At 39.9% G+C, this 14,679-nt stretch overlaps 2 protein-coding genes across 2 annotated transcripts in view; one reads left to right on the forward strand and one right to left on the reverse strand.

The window, feature by feature from the left end:
* Positions 1-10,314: 10,314 nt before the first annotated feature.
* On the reverse strand, positions 10,315-13,521 carry LOC129442911 (uncharacterized). Its single transcript, XM_055203230.2, has 5 exons — positions 13,055-13,521; positions 12,931-12,971; positions 12,663-12,821; positions 10,800-10,879; positions 10,315-10,713 (listed from the first exon to the last, which is right to left on the reverse strand). The coding sequence occupies exons 1-5, from the start codon at positions 13,119-13,121 to the stop codon at positions 10,560-10,562; spliced, it is 501 nt and encodes a 166-aa protein (XP_055059205.2). The 5' UTR covers positions 13,122-13,521; the 3' UTR covers positions 10,315-10,559.
* LOC129442910 (CMP-N-acetylneuraminate-beta-galactosamide-alpha-2,3-sialyltransferase 2) overlaps positions 10,531-14,679 on the forward strand; it is a 30,641-nt gene continuing 26,492 nt past the window's right edge. The window contains exon 1 of the mRNA XM_055203229.2: positions 10,531-10,669. The gene's annotated coding sequence lies outside the window, so the exon portion shown is untranslated. The remainder of the gene's footprint in view (positions 10,670-14,679) is intronic.

The raw sequence follows: 14,679 nt of genomic DNA on the forward strand, positions 1-14,679 counted from the left end.
TTGATGTGGTCATCGTTTCTGACTCGCCCACTAAACCTACACTCTCTACTTTACAACAGTTGAAATAAAGTTTAAATACCAAAAAATTATAAAATGTTTTCATGTTTGTATTCTGTAGGATAAACACAATTCGTGCACTATTAACAATTAAATTGTTTTGTTTTAAAATACATATTTGAGTTTGAAGGTGCAGTGTGTAGATTTTAGCGCCATCTAGCAGTGAGATTGTGAATTGCAAAACGGTGGCTCAGTCCACCGTTTACCAAAACGTAGCTACATGATGTTGTCTAAGACAAAATACAATTATTGACAAAACGCACTCTGTAGAGCAGTTTGTCTGTTTAGGACTTTTGTAAAAACATGGCGGCACAAAATGGCGACTTCCATGTAAGTGGATCCGCAGTGTATGTAGAGAAAATTTCTCATTCTAAGGATTAAAAAACAATACAGTTAAAAATGTAATGTCTTTATACATCACTGATAATATATGTATATTGTATTGCATTTCTGTCATTAGATCCTTCTTAAAGTTACACACTGCACCTTTAAGAGATAGCATTTGTAACAAAATATGCATGTTCCCACCATACCTCTTGTAATTGCAACACTATTCACATTTTTAACACAAATGAAGTCGTTGTATTGTGAATATAGGCTACAGATGTTATTTAACATGTACAATTTTATGTTTTTACATATATATATTTTGTAATATTTAAGAAAAAAGTAGTGTCCCCGAAAATGCATGTATGTGGCGTTAACACAATGGATGTCGCCCCTTTAAGAAAAGTGGGAACTCTATTTGGACTCTACTTCCTGTGTGTGTGAAGTCACTGCAGGTGGTGGTTGATCTGAGGGGTGCATGGTGAGTGCATTCTTTCTTGTTAATTTTCTTAATTTTTTTTGACAATTTCATGTGTCGCACTTTATTAGTGTCTGTGGTGTTATGTTTATAACTTGCAGATTTTAAATATTTAAATCAAATTTTTGACAGACATATTGATATTTCCTAAATGTCCCCTGATCTTGATTCTAGTAGAAGAATGTTACAGAATGAAATCACTTATAAAATGTTTTAATGCACATGTATGCCTTAAAATAGGTATGTTGCTAAAATTTTCAAAATGGTTAAATGCTAAAACGAGTTGTTCAGATAGAAAGAGCTTGAAAAAAGCTTTTAAATTAGACCAATATCATGTATATGGGTTAAAGAATAACAAAATACTGGCCATTTGAAACTCAAAAATCATCACTTTATTTGGTCCCATGTTTTCCATTAAAATTCAAGAAAATGTGTGACCGAATCATGAAAATTATGAAGTTTTTAGCTATAACTTTTTAAATCGTTAAGATATTGACCTGAATCTTTCAGGATAAGCTGTTTGATATATCCTCTACATATTCCAATTCTGAAAAGTCAGATATATAAAAAAACAAACCACTAATTACACCAAATAACACTCTTTATTCCGTCTATATATACAGATATCATCTACATGGCTATACGGCTGCGTCCCATTCTTTACCATTCAAGCAGATTTTGGTAGAGGTAAAACCACCTATGGTAGTCGGTCAAATTTCTTAAAATTTCGTTCACTTGTAGTTTAGCAATTAAACTAAATGTCTTTACAATTTCAAGAATGTCTTTACTCAACTTCAGCAAAAACAACGACTATTTTTCAAACAACCGACTTTGGCGAGCTCGCACGGCCAGTGGTTAAACATGAAAGGTTGTGACTGAAAACGAGAAGGTACCTATGGTTCTTCCGGTGGTGTTAACAATAAAAACTCAGAAATTTCGCCATCAACAAACCAACAGAAGCATTATTTTCAACAGCACCGCGCGCCGCCTGAGAAAATCTTGAGTTTCGCTGAGTGGAACCAAAACGTCAGCCGCGACAGCGGAGTTAGCAACATACCTATTTAAAATTGTTATATCCTCGCGACCCTCCTCCATTAATGATTTCCTTGTCTTTCTATTTTAAATAAAAAACGATATATTCGACTAAGCCATAGATTCTTAAAAGGCGCGTAAAACGATCAGCGCGTGACACCGCACTACCGCGAGATCGATTTGAAAGCATAAGTAGTTCTCTACTCTCCAATCACTCTCGCGCGACTGTGATGTCACAAGCAAGTCGGCCTGTCGAACAACTTTTACCTAATTAATAAGCTGATGAGTTGAACCAAATGTTTATACACAGGGCCGCATTAACACTGTAAGGGGCCCCTGGGCAGTATAAATGATACAGGGAGACTTCTAAAACTTTTTTGGAAGGGGGTCGTGAGGACTGGAGTTAAGAAACCCTTACGAAAATGATGTTTTTTTTTTGTGGTAAAAGACAAGTGTTGTAAGTAAGTTAACCACATTTTTTTGCATTTTTTTGTATATTGATTACCATTATCAAAACTATGGTTTTACTAGTAGTAACCATAGTTTTTTGGTTTTATCTGTATAAAACATAGTTAATTTTCGTAAGGGAACACTAAAAACCATTTAATAAAATCAATACTTAAGGTTGAAAAACGCAATGGATACAGTAAATGAGTTGCTATACAAACAGTATATTTAAAAAAAAAATGGTTTAAAAACGGAAAAATTACAAAATACATCGTATTTACATTATTTTACATTTTACATATACATTGTTAAAGGCGGAGTCCACGATGTTTGAAAAACGCGTTGGGAAAGGAGACGGGCCGACTACCAAAACACACTTATAGCCAATCAAATCAAATCAAATGCCGGGGTGCGTATGTGTGGGGCGGGTCTATAAACAGAAGGTCTAGATTCTATTGGGGTAGGGGCGTGTTTGTTTGGGTGATTTCAAATATCAACATTGGCTTTCAAACATCGCGGACTCCGCCTTTAATATAATTAACAGTATAGTTGTCTGTGGTATTATATTTGGACTGTTATATCTATAATGCTTTTGAAAAGGTGTCTCAATATATGGTCAAATAGCAAATGAAAAACAGCATATATTCTGTCCCTCTGTGTTCTATAGTATTGTATTAGTTTGCTGGTGCATTTCTTTATCTTACCGCTAGGGGACAGTACCTCTTTTAAGGGTTTCTTCTTCTATTATATATTGAGTGTGCTCCTCATGATGTGTTGTTAAAAAGTTTGTTACATGCAGTGTGAGAAAAGGTTCAGAGGCTTTGACATGCTATTCTCATCTCAGACACCTTATATCTTCGGGAAGCTTTGATATGCCATAATCTGTAAGTGATTAGTGATCAATTTTGCTTTTCTAAATGTTCTGTTACTTATTAGGTTATTTTAACTCTTACAAACAGAAAGTTATTTGTGACCTAATTCAAGCTAATGTAGCTAGCTTCTGTTTAGTATGTTACAAATTATACAAACTGGGTAATTTAAAGATGTAATCTTGTGATTCTTATATCTTGAATTCTGATTTATTCCAGCATTTAAATTCATAGAAATGTGTCTTGTTTTGTTAAATAATGTATTTTTAATACAATTTGTTTGTAATGTTCACAGTTTTACAATCAAGAAAAAGAGAGGTCTACAGTAAAGACACAAAAGAAGGAAAAAACTGTGTCTGGTCATTATTGGAACCACCTTCTCTTATTAATGTTTAGCTCGCTGCATAGGCTGAGTAGCCACACTCAACCGAGGGCAGAAGAGTAAAAAGATTAGCTACTTATCAAGCCTCCAAGATGTCTCAGTCTGAAACTACACCACCTATGTCCCAGATGGTGGCCCGGTCGGAGTGCTACTCACGTTCTTCACGCCGCTCGTCCACCAGCCAAGCTGCAGCACGAGCACGAGCAGACGCAGAAGCTGCCCGCACCAGAGCACAGTACGCCAAACGCCAGATCGACATGGAGGTCGAGAAGGCACGCATCGAGGCAACACTAAACGCTCTGAAGAAGGAGGGTGAGGCTGAAGCAGCGCTTGCTGCAGCTCATGTCCTGGAAGCGGCAGCTGATGAGGAGCACCACGCCATCGACCTCACTGAGTAAGGCATCTCCCCTAAGACGCCTCCTTCCATTAGACGTGCTCAAGACTATGTGAATGATCACTTCACCAACTCCAGTTTGCATGTGAAAGAAGAAGAAAAGCCTGACACAGGACAACTGGTCAGTTATAACAAATCTCACCATCTACAACAGAGCCATACACCAGTCCCTTCCTCTCCAGGTGAAGATCTCACTGATTTTGCAGACAGGGAGCAGCTGAGGTCCCCTCCTACACACATAAAAATGGATATTTCACCCAAGCCTAGACCTTCAGTGACTCCTCAGGCTGAACTGTCGGATCTAACAGCCTACCTAGCACGCCGTGATCTGCTGACAGCGGGATTCAAGGTTTTCGACAATCGTCCTGAGTCCTACTTGTCCTGGAAGTCCATCTTGTGCAACGCCATAGAAGGCCTCAACCTCAAGCCCAGTGAAGAGCTTGACCTTCTAACCAAGTGGCTCAGCGGGGAGTCCCTTCAACACGCTCTGAGGATCAGGGCAGTCCATGTGAACAACCCACAAGCAGGCCTCCAACGTTTGTGGCAGCGTCTAGACAAGAGTTATGGCTCTCCAGAGGTAGTCGAAGCGTCACTCTTCCAACGCTTACAGACTTTTCCAAAGATATCCAATAAAGACACTTACCTGCTGCAGGAGCTTGCAGACCTTCTGCTAGAGTTAATTTATGCCCAAAGTGAAGGTTATCTGCCAGGCCTTAGCTTTCTTGACACCCCAAGGGGCATAAACCCGATAGTTGAAAAGCTCCCTTACGGGCTCCAGGAGTCATGGGTGAAACAAGGGACAAAATACAAAAGAGACAATGGTGCAGTTTACCCACCTTTCTCCTATTTTGTTCAGTTTGTAAATGACTATGCTGAAATGAAAACAGACCCTAGCTTTATGTTACAAAGTTCAAACATAGTAGCTCCAAGAGTTGAAAAGACACTGGTAAAACCAACCAGGTACAGAGTTCCGGTTGCAGTGAACAAAACAAACATTAGTCAAACAAGCGGCACAACTCAAACATCCATTCTTAATCCGGACAAGCTATGTCCCATTCACCACAAGCCCCATTCACTCGCTAAATGCAGAGGATTTAGGTCAAAAACACTGGATGAAAGAAAAGGTATTCTGAAAGAACACGCTATTTGTTATAAGTGTTGTTCCTCCACAAGTCACAGAGCTAAAGACTGTAAAGCCATTATTCAATGCTCAGAATGTAAGAGTGACGTGCACGTGTCCGCAATGCATGCTTGTCCCCCTCCGTGGACACCTAAAGACTCCAACCCTCTGTCTCAGAGCCACGGCGGGGAGTTCGACTCCTCAAACCCTGTAGCTACAACTAGTTGCACAGAAGTGTGTGGCCAAGGCCTCAAAGGTAAATCCTGCTCTAAGATTTGCTTAGTCAACGTGTATCCCCGCACATCCCCTGAAGAGAAAAGGAGGATGTATGCCATGTTAGATGACCAGAGCAATTCATCCTTAGCCAGGTCCGCCTTCTTTGACATGTTTAATGTAAAGAGTACCGTACTCCCATACACCATGAAAACATGCGCTGGCTTATCAGAGACTGGAGGGCGCAGAGCCAGTGACTTTGTTATTGAGGATGTAAATGGAAAAGTGTCCATGCTGCTGCCCATACTAACAGAATGTGATCAGATTCCAGATAACAGGGACGAGATTCCCACTGCTGAGGCTGTGTCGGCTCACCCTCATCTACAGGGAATCGCTTCGCAGATTCCTCCTCTGGATCCATCAGCAGAAATCCTTCTCCTCTTGGGCAGGGACATTGTCCGAGCTCACAAGGTGCGCAGTCAGGTGAATGGTCCAAACAGTGCGCCTTATGCTCAACTCCTTGATCTGGGATGGGTAGTTGTAGGTGATGTCTGCCTCTCAGGTGCCCATAAACCCACAGTGAACTCTTTTAAGACAAACATTCTTAACAACGGCCGCCCTACTTACCTCAGCCCCTGTGAAAACAAGTTCTATATCAAGGACAAATACACAGAAAGCCGCCATACACTTGATAAGACACGAGTTGAATTAGGCAGGAACATTTTCCAGCAAACTACAGATGACGACAAAGTGGCACTTTCAGCAGAAGATGCTTTGTTCTTGGAAATTATGCACAAAGGCTTTGCAAAAGATGATGCGAATAATTGGGTAGCTCCACTCCCATTCCGCACGCCCAGGCAGCGTTTGCCCAACAACAGGCACCAGGCCCTCAGTCGTTTAATGTCGCTCCGCAAAACGCTGAAAAGGAAACCTAAAATGAGAGAGCATTATGTTGAGTTTTTGGACAAAATCTTCAGTAAAGGCCACGCCGAACCAGCTCCTGCTCTTACTCCAGACCAAGAATGCTGGTATCTCCCTAGTTTTGGAGTTTACCACCCTCAAAAGCCAGAGAAAATTAGGGTAGTCTTTGATTCAAGTGCTCAATGTGGCAATGTTTCCCTCAATGACGTGCTACTTAAAGGGCCAGATCTTAATAACACTCTTGTGGGAGTTCTGATGCGTTTCAGGTCTGACCCATATGCAGTCATGGCAGACGTCGAGCAAATGTTTCACAACTTTCTTGTCAGGGAGGACCACCGTAACTACCTTCGCTTCTTGTGGTTCAAAAATCATGATCTGGATGGAGAAGTGCAGGAATTCAGGATGAGAGTACATGTATTTGGGAACTGTCCCTCCCCATCAGTGGCGATCTATGGACTGAAACGGTCAGCGATGGAGGGAGAAAGGGAATACGGCAGTGATACAAGAGAGTTCATTGAACGTCACTTTTATGTAGATGACGGACTAAAATCATTCTCTTCCACAGACGAGGCCATTGACGTTCTCTCTAGAGCTCGGAAGATGCTGGCTAAGTGTAACATACGGCTGCACAAAATCTCATCTAACTGTCCTATAATCACAGGTGCTTTTACAAGTGAGGACCTTGCAACGGACATGCAGGGCCTTGATCTGGGGCAGACTACCCCACCCATGCAGCACAGCTTAGGCTTGGGCTGGGACCTGTCCACAGACCTGTTCAAGTTTCAGGTGACAGTCAATGAAAAACCCTTTACCAAACGAGGGGTGCTGTCAGTCATTAATAGTGTGTACGACCCGCTTGGCTTTGCGGTCCCAGTCATTGTGGAAGGCAGGGTCATACTGAGAGACATTTCCACTGACATTTGTGAATGGGACACTGAACTGCCTAAAGACAAATTACATCAGTGGCAACATTGGAAAGACTCCCTCAAATATCTGCAACAACTTGGTATCCCCAGAATGTACACCTCAATACCACTATCTACAGCTCTAAACAAGGAGATCCATGTTTTTTGTGACGCCTCCACTAAGGCAGTGGGTGCTGTTGCTTACCTCAAACTCACAGATAGAGATGGACACAGTGAAGTGGGTTTCCTTCTCGGCAAAGCACGGCTTTCCCCAAAACCAGACATCACTATACCCAGACTTGAACTTTGCGCAGCAGTCCTGGCTGTTGAGGTGGCCGAGTTAGTACTGGAGGAGCTAGACATTGCAGTCGAACAGGTAAACTTCTACTCTGACTCCAAAGTAGTGCTCGGTTACATTTTTAACAAAAAGAGACGCTTTCATGTTTATGTGCACAACAGAGTGGAACGTATTAGGCGCTTTACACAACCTCACCAGTGGCATTACGTGCCCACTCATTTAAATCCCGCCGATCACGCCACACGAGCACTACCTGCTGAGCAGCTCTCAAACTCCACATGGATCAGTGGACCCGCTTTCCTGTCCAATTCAGAAAAAAGTCACACACAAGCAGAGTTGTTTGATCTTGTAGACCCAGATACTGACAATGAACTGCGACCTGAGGTCACTACTTGTGCCACCACTCTCTCAAAGGATAGACTCAGTAGTGTCAGATTTGAAAAGTTTTCGAGTTGGAACGCCCTACTTAAAGCTATAGCCAAACTCCAACACATTGCCCAGTCATTTAAGCCGAACACAGAGAGCTCCTGTCACGGCTGGCACAACTGTAAAGAACAGTTAACTGAAAAACAACTCAACCAAGCGAAGAACACTATCATTCGCATTGTTCAAAGAGAAGTTTACGCAGAGGATATGAGACAAGTTGAAAAAGGTGTGCCCCTTAAGAACTCAAGCCCACTTAGCAAACTGAGCCCTATCATTGACACTAATGGAATCCTCAGAGTGGGTGGGAGACTAAAACGTGCACAGTTGACATCAGATGAAACCAATCCCATACTCATCCCTGGAAAGCACCACCTTGCCCAGCTCATTATAAAACACTTCCACGGGAAAGTATGCCACCAGGGCAGACATTTTACTGAAGGGGCAGTTAGGACTGCAGGTTTTTGGATTGTGGGAGGTAAAAGAGCAATAAGCAGAGTGATATTCAACTGCGTCACATGCCGCAAACTAAGGGGCAGACAACAGGAACAGATCATGGCTGAGCTACCAGAGGACAGGCTGTCCACGGAGCCTCCTTTCACACATGTAGGCCTTGATGTGTTCGGCCCCTGGCCTGTCGTAGTCAGAAAAACACGAGGTGGGCAATCAGATGCTAAGCGATGGGCAGTCATATTTACATGTATGAGCACACGTGCCATTCACATTGAGACTATAGAATCAATGGACACGTCATCATTCATAAATGCCCTACGTCGTTTCTTCGCCATCAGGGTTGCAGTCAAACTTCTTAGATCCGATTGTGGGACAAATTTTGTGAGCGCCTGCAAAGAGCTGCAAATAGATAGACAAGGCTGTCACAATAGTAAACTTCACAGCTTTCTCAAAGACTCTGAGTGCAAATGGCATTTTAACCCCCCACATGCATCTCATATGGGTGGCTCCTGGGAGCGCATGATTGGGGTCACACGCAAAATCCTTGATGCAATGCTCCTAGAACAGAAAAATGCAAAACTTACTCATGAGATATTAGTGACATTAATGGCTGAAGTCACTGCAATAGTGAATGCTCGTCCGCTCACAGCGGTTTCTACAGATCCAGAAAACCCAGCCATTCTTACCCCTGCCATGCTACTCACACAAAAAGTTGGGAACCCACCAGTCCCACCAGGTCAGTTTGAAAGCAGGAATCTTTTCAGAGCCCAATGGAGGCGCGTGCAATACCTCGCAAATGTTTTCTGGAGCAGATGGCAAAAGGAATACCTCTCAGGACTTCAGAACCGCCGCAAATGGAAAACAGTAAAACCGAATCTACAAACAGGAGATGTTGTTCTGCTAAAGGAGGCTCTTGAACATAGGAACAACTGGCCACTTGGACGCATCACCAAAATCTTCCCAAGCGAGGATGGACTTGTCAGGAAAATAGAAGTGAAGATTTTCCGCAAGGGTGAACTCAGATGCTACATAAGACCTATAAGTGAGGTTGTGTTATTGGTGTCTAAGGACAGTACTTAAAATCAGGTACTTTGTTTCATTGTATTTTACCTGTTTCCACATGCTAGTTATGGATGACATTTTATAGATGTCAGGCGGGGAGTATTCTGTCCCTCTGTGTTCTATAGTATTGTATTAGTTTGCTGGTGCATTTCTTTATCTTACCGCTAGGGGTCAGTACCTCTTTTAAGGGTTTCTTCTTCTATTATATATTGAGTGTGCTCCTCATGATGTGTTGTTAAAAAGTTTGTTACATGCAGTGTGAGAAAAGGTTCAGAGGCTTTGACATGCTATTCTCATCTCAGACACCTTATATCTTCGGGAAGCTTTGATATGCCATAATCTGTAAGTGATTAGTGATCAATTTTGCTTTTCTAAATGTTCTGTTACTTATTAGGTTATTTTAACTCTTACAAACAGAAAGTTATTTGTGACCTAATTCAAGCTAATGTAGCTAGCTTCTGTTTAGTATGTTACAAATTATACAAACTGGGTAATTTAAAGATGTAATCTTGTGATTCTTATATCTTGAATTCTGATTTATTCCAGCATTTAAATTCATAGAAATGTGTCTTGTTTTGTTAAATAATGTATTTTTAATACAATTTGTTTGTAATGTTCACAGTTTTACAATCAAGAAAAAGAGAGGTCTACAGTAAAGACACAAAAGAAGGAAAAAACTGTGTCTGGTCATTATTGGAACCACCATCTCTTATTAATGTTTAGCTCGCTGCATAGGCTGAGTAGCCACACTCAACCGAGGGCAGAAGAGCATATGTATCACAACAGCAGATGTGTCAAAATATGGCAGAACCCAATGCTGGATGACATTTAGCTTGTATATAACTAAGACACTTTTGTTGTGACATTGTGTGACGGTTTATTACAAGTTGGTTTGTGTGTGTGTGGGGGGGGGTTCAATAATAAACAAAAATGTTATGATTATAAACTTTTTATTGAAAATAACTATTACAATATTTACATATGTACATTTGGGTCAACTCAATATGATAATAGTGAATTTTCAGATCCTAAGACCAGGTCAGGTAATATGGAGTTACTGTACATGAGGACTGAACTTTTAAACTGGCTTAATTTCTGTTCTTCTGTGCTTATAAGGTAAAGGAGGAGCTTAGAGGTCCAGGGGTGGAGCTTAAAGGTAATGGCATTTTGGGGCGGAGTCAGTCTGGATGGAATGCAGGATTGATAGCGCCAACTAGATGTGTGGCCTGTCCTTCACTGCGTCGACGGGGTCGAGTGAGCAGCCGCTGAAGTAATCGAGGTGAACCAGGTACTCCTGATAATGATGCTCGCCTTGGAAGTTTCAAAGAGCGTCTTTTGGAGATACAAATACCAATTTAGTAAATACACAAAATAATCAGACTGAGTTACAATAAAGAAAAAACATCATAAACTCTCACTCTGTGCAGACACCACGAACACGAGGAGATTCCTGTATGGAGCTCTGCTTAGTCACGATAGGTGGCAATAGATCTTTTTTCTACACACACACAAAATAAGTAATTAAGCTATATGACCAAACATTTTTAATGAATACCCATTACTAAATGGGATGCATAAAATCCAGCAAACAGCCAAGAATGTCACAGAATTTAAAGGACACTGTTTTAAGATGTCAAATAAGTCTTTGGTGTCCTCAGAGTACGTATGTGATGTTCTAGCTCAAAATACGATATAATTTATTATAGCTAGTTAAAATTGCTACTTTGTAGGTGTGAGCAAAAATGTGCTGGTTTTGGGTTTGTCTTTTTAAATGCAAATGAGCTGATCTCTGCACTAAATTGCAGTGCCGTAGTTGGATAGTGCAGATTAAGGGGCGGTATAATCCCCTTCTGACATCACAAGGGGAGCCAAATTTGAATGACCTATTTTTTCAACTGCTTGCAGAGAATGGTTTAGCAAAACTAAGTTACTGGGTTGATCTTCAAATTTCTAGGTTTATACAAGCACTGGTGACCCAATTATAGCACTTACACATTCACATTTTCATATGTCCCCTTTAAAGTAACATACAGTTTTGGACATTTAGCATTTTATAAAGTAACAAAGTACCATTTTAACATAGTAACATTTTATGACCAGCCGTCATGTCAAGAAATAGTCTGACTTGCACAAAGCCCATTAAACTTTTGGGGTAAATTAAAAAGGTCCCATCGGCCACGTCAGTACCTGACTTTACTAATGCTCATGTCCAAATGGGATCTAATCGTCACAGCCATGGTCCAACATCTACTAAAAAGCTTTCCTAGAGAAGTGCAAGCTTTTGCAGCGGTAACAAACACCTAACTTATTACAGTTTTTTTTACAGACGCTAGGACACATTTCTCAATACTCAGGTCACTTCTGCAAAACTCTTCACACAGTTCTCCTAACCAACTTTCAGCTTGGCAAAGCAGTTCGTTTCACATTCAAAATGCACTACAACTACCAAAACGCTTTATTCAGGTCTCAAATCAGCTCATTCTTCCATAACACTAGCAAAGGTTGACAGCCGACAAACACACTTTGTCACCCACAAAACAATGACCACACTAACAACATGTAGCATTATAAAATGTTTTCTTGTGTAAAACAAGGACATCTCTTTTTATAATTCACTGCAATATATGTTACTGGAATGAATCAGACATGATGCAGAATTCTTCAATATTTTATGTTGTTTATTTATTTTTACTTTTTTGCATTGCGTAATTCCAAAATACAAGAATTTGCATACACACCATCCACTGATACAGATAAATACAATAGTAATGCTAATCTACTCTGCTGTGGACAGCTGTGGCTGGTCCAATTGTTTTTATAGCATTTAATTTTAAGATTTAAAATATTTCATCAAAATATTACTGTAGAAATGTATGTAGCAAATTGCTGTCTTATTCAGTTTTGTTATTGTTTTGAACATAAGTTTAACAGTTTTAAAAACAGTATGCAAGCATGTGCAAATTGGCCTGTACGTACAAAGAGTTTGGGCAGTTGTTGTATCTGAGTGAGAAAAAAATTCATGAAATTTGAGAGATAGTCATTGAATGCATTTTGTGCCAAAGCAGTGATAATTGATCCTCAGTTTAGCCCACATAGACTTCTGTTGTGCTCACTGTGTGAAAAGTTTTGCAAAAGTGACATAAGTATTGAGAAATGCGTCCTAGTGTCTGTAAAAAAAACACTTAATGTTTGCATATGTCCAATTATTTTTGACTTTATGTATTGAAAATGCATTTTGTATCTGGATGAGACATGCTTTGTGTGTATATGTATATGAGTACCTGTGTTAAGCAGGCAGTGGGCAGGTATCCCTCCCGTCCATTCTGCAGTCGAACATAACACCATTCAGCATCTTCCTGATACAGCAGCATCACGACTTCCCCAGCACAGACGCACACCTCATCATCATATTCTGCACTGTATCCTGTCACCACAACCACCTCAAGCACACACACGCACACAACCTTCACCATCATTATATAACAGAAAACTACAGAATCTGGAAATGATGCTGCAGATCTGACTAAAAAGCATGTGTGTGCAAGGTACCATTTCTCCTTGGTGCTTGAGTATTACTCTTCTCCGACAAACTGAAACCATCGACATTTAGTTAGACAACATGCATTTTCGTTCTAATGATTTGTAAATTACATAAACAAGAAAGATCACTAACCTTGAGGAGACAGCACAGTGGTGAATACTTCAAATTCTTCATGACTCTGTGTGTAGATTTGCTGCATGTTTTCGGTGATATAATGGCAAGTAACACAAACTCCACTTCTACACTGGCGGACACTTTACTCTTTCAGAATCACTGCTATACCCCTTACTTGTCTTTAAATACTCTCGCACACACAGTGTTTTCATTCGAAGCTTTTCTGGGAAATTAAAGTAAGTCTCTTAAGTCTATTTATGTCTGCTCTATTTGAGTGTTTACCTGCTCCAGGTCACAGTTCTCTGATCAGCCAATCACATGTTTCTAAAACGCAACTTTAAGCATTTAATTTATTTAAACCTTTCACACTTATGTCATTACACTTCATACCCAATACCCAGTCTCTAAACAGAACAGGTAGGGAAGAGCGGGGCACAACCTAACGCTTTTTGACTTTAGCTCTATCAGTTCGATTGATCATTTTTTTTACACAATTAACACACACCTCTGCTACAAATGAACACTTAAAGTTTGTTTGTTTGGGACCTACCGTTATTGTACAATTACACCGAAAGCGACAGGAGTGCAAACCCCATAGGTTGGGCTCATTGTAACAAACAGAGGGTTTGTTGTAACACCTGCTAAAAAAATTTGTTTAAACACAAATAATTTAATAAAATTCTGTCTATATAATAAAGGTGGATATTGTTTATATATCTGCCTATAATAGATAGATGTCCACACATTCATCCATCCATGATCCCTCATATAACTATACTTGTATTATGCATCAATGCATATAAATAGATTTTTTTAAAGGGCTGCACAATTAGGACAAAAAATTATATTTTTGTGAGTTATTTCCCGGATATTGTATTAAAAGTTATCATTTTGATTAATAGTATTTACATTGTTTTTATTTCATTATCATTGTGTATTGGCGGCTTAGTTGTAACGCTGTGTTACAACTAACCCCGCTGTGAAAAAAAGTTTTCAATCCCAGCTATAATTTATTAGGAGTTGCTGACATGTTTTAAAGTGGTGTTATGTTTTAGGTAACAAGACAGTGATTAAAATAATATAAGGTTGGATTTGGTGACTTACACACCCAACTCAGAAATCGAAAAAAACATAAGATGAAGAAATTAACTTTTATGCCGCCAAATCTTTTCACAAATTCACAGATCATCTGACAGTAAGAGAAAAAGACCAAAAGCACAGATTGCTCGGCCTTGTATAAATATCTAAAGTAAGCGTGTTACAATTAACCCTGCGTTAGTTCCCCGCTCACCCCTACTCATGCGTTTCGTGCATACTCTTGAATATTTTCGTTCCGTAAGAATTTATGTTCAACAATCTTAACACAAATCAAAAAAAAAATCTAATCTATACTATTGTTCATGACAAACCCTTGACAAATATGTAAAGAGGTCTTCTGCATAATCTGTCAATGAAAAACTTGAGGTTTAGGTTCACATTTTTCATCTAAAATAAGCATGTGTAGCCTATATGTAAAAATGTATGACTAAATGGAAAAAGGTTTGATTATCTTAGGTTTTTTTTTTTCAGTTGTCAGCAAGTAACAAACACTGTAAAAAGTGAAAGTTGAATCTACTTAAACAAATTACTTCCATTGGGAACAC

The sequence above is a fragment of the Misgurnus anguillicaudatus genome, chromosome 2 (assembly GCF_027580225.2).
Source record: "Misgurnus anguillicaudatus chromosome 2, ASM2758022v2, whole genome shotgun sequence".
NCBI classification, from domain to species: domain Eukaryota; kingdom Metazoa; phylum Chordata; class Actinopteri; order Cypriniformes; family Cobitidae; genus Misgurnus; species Misgurnus anguillicaudatus.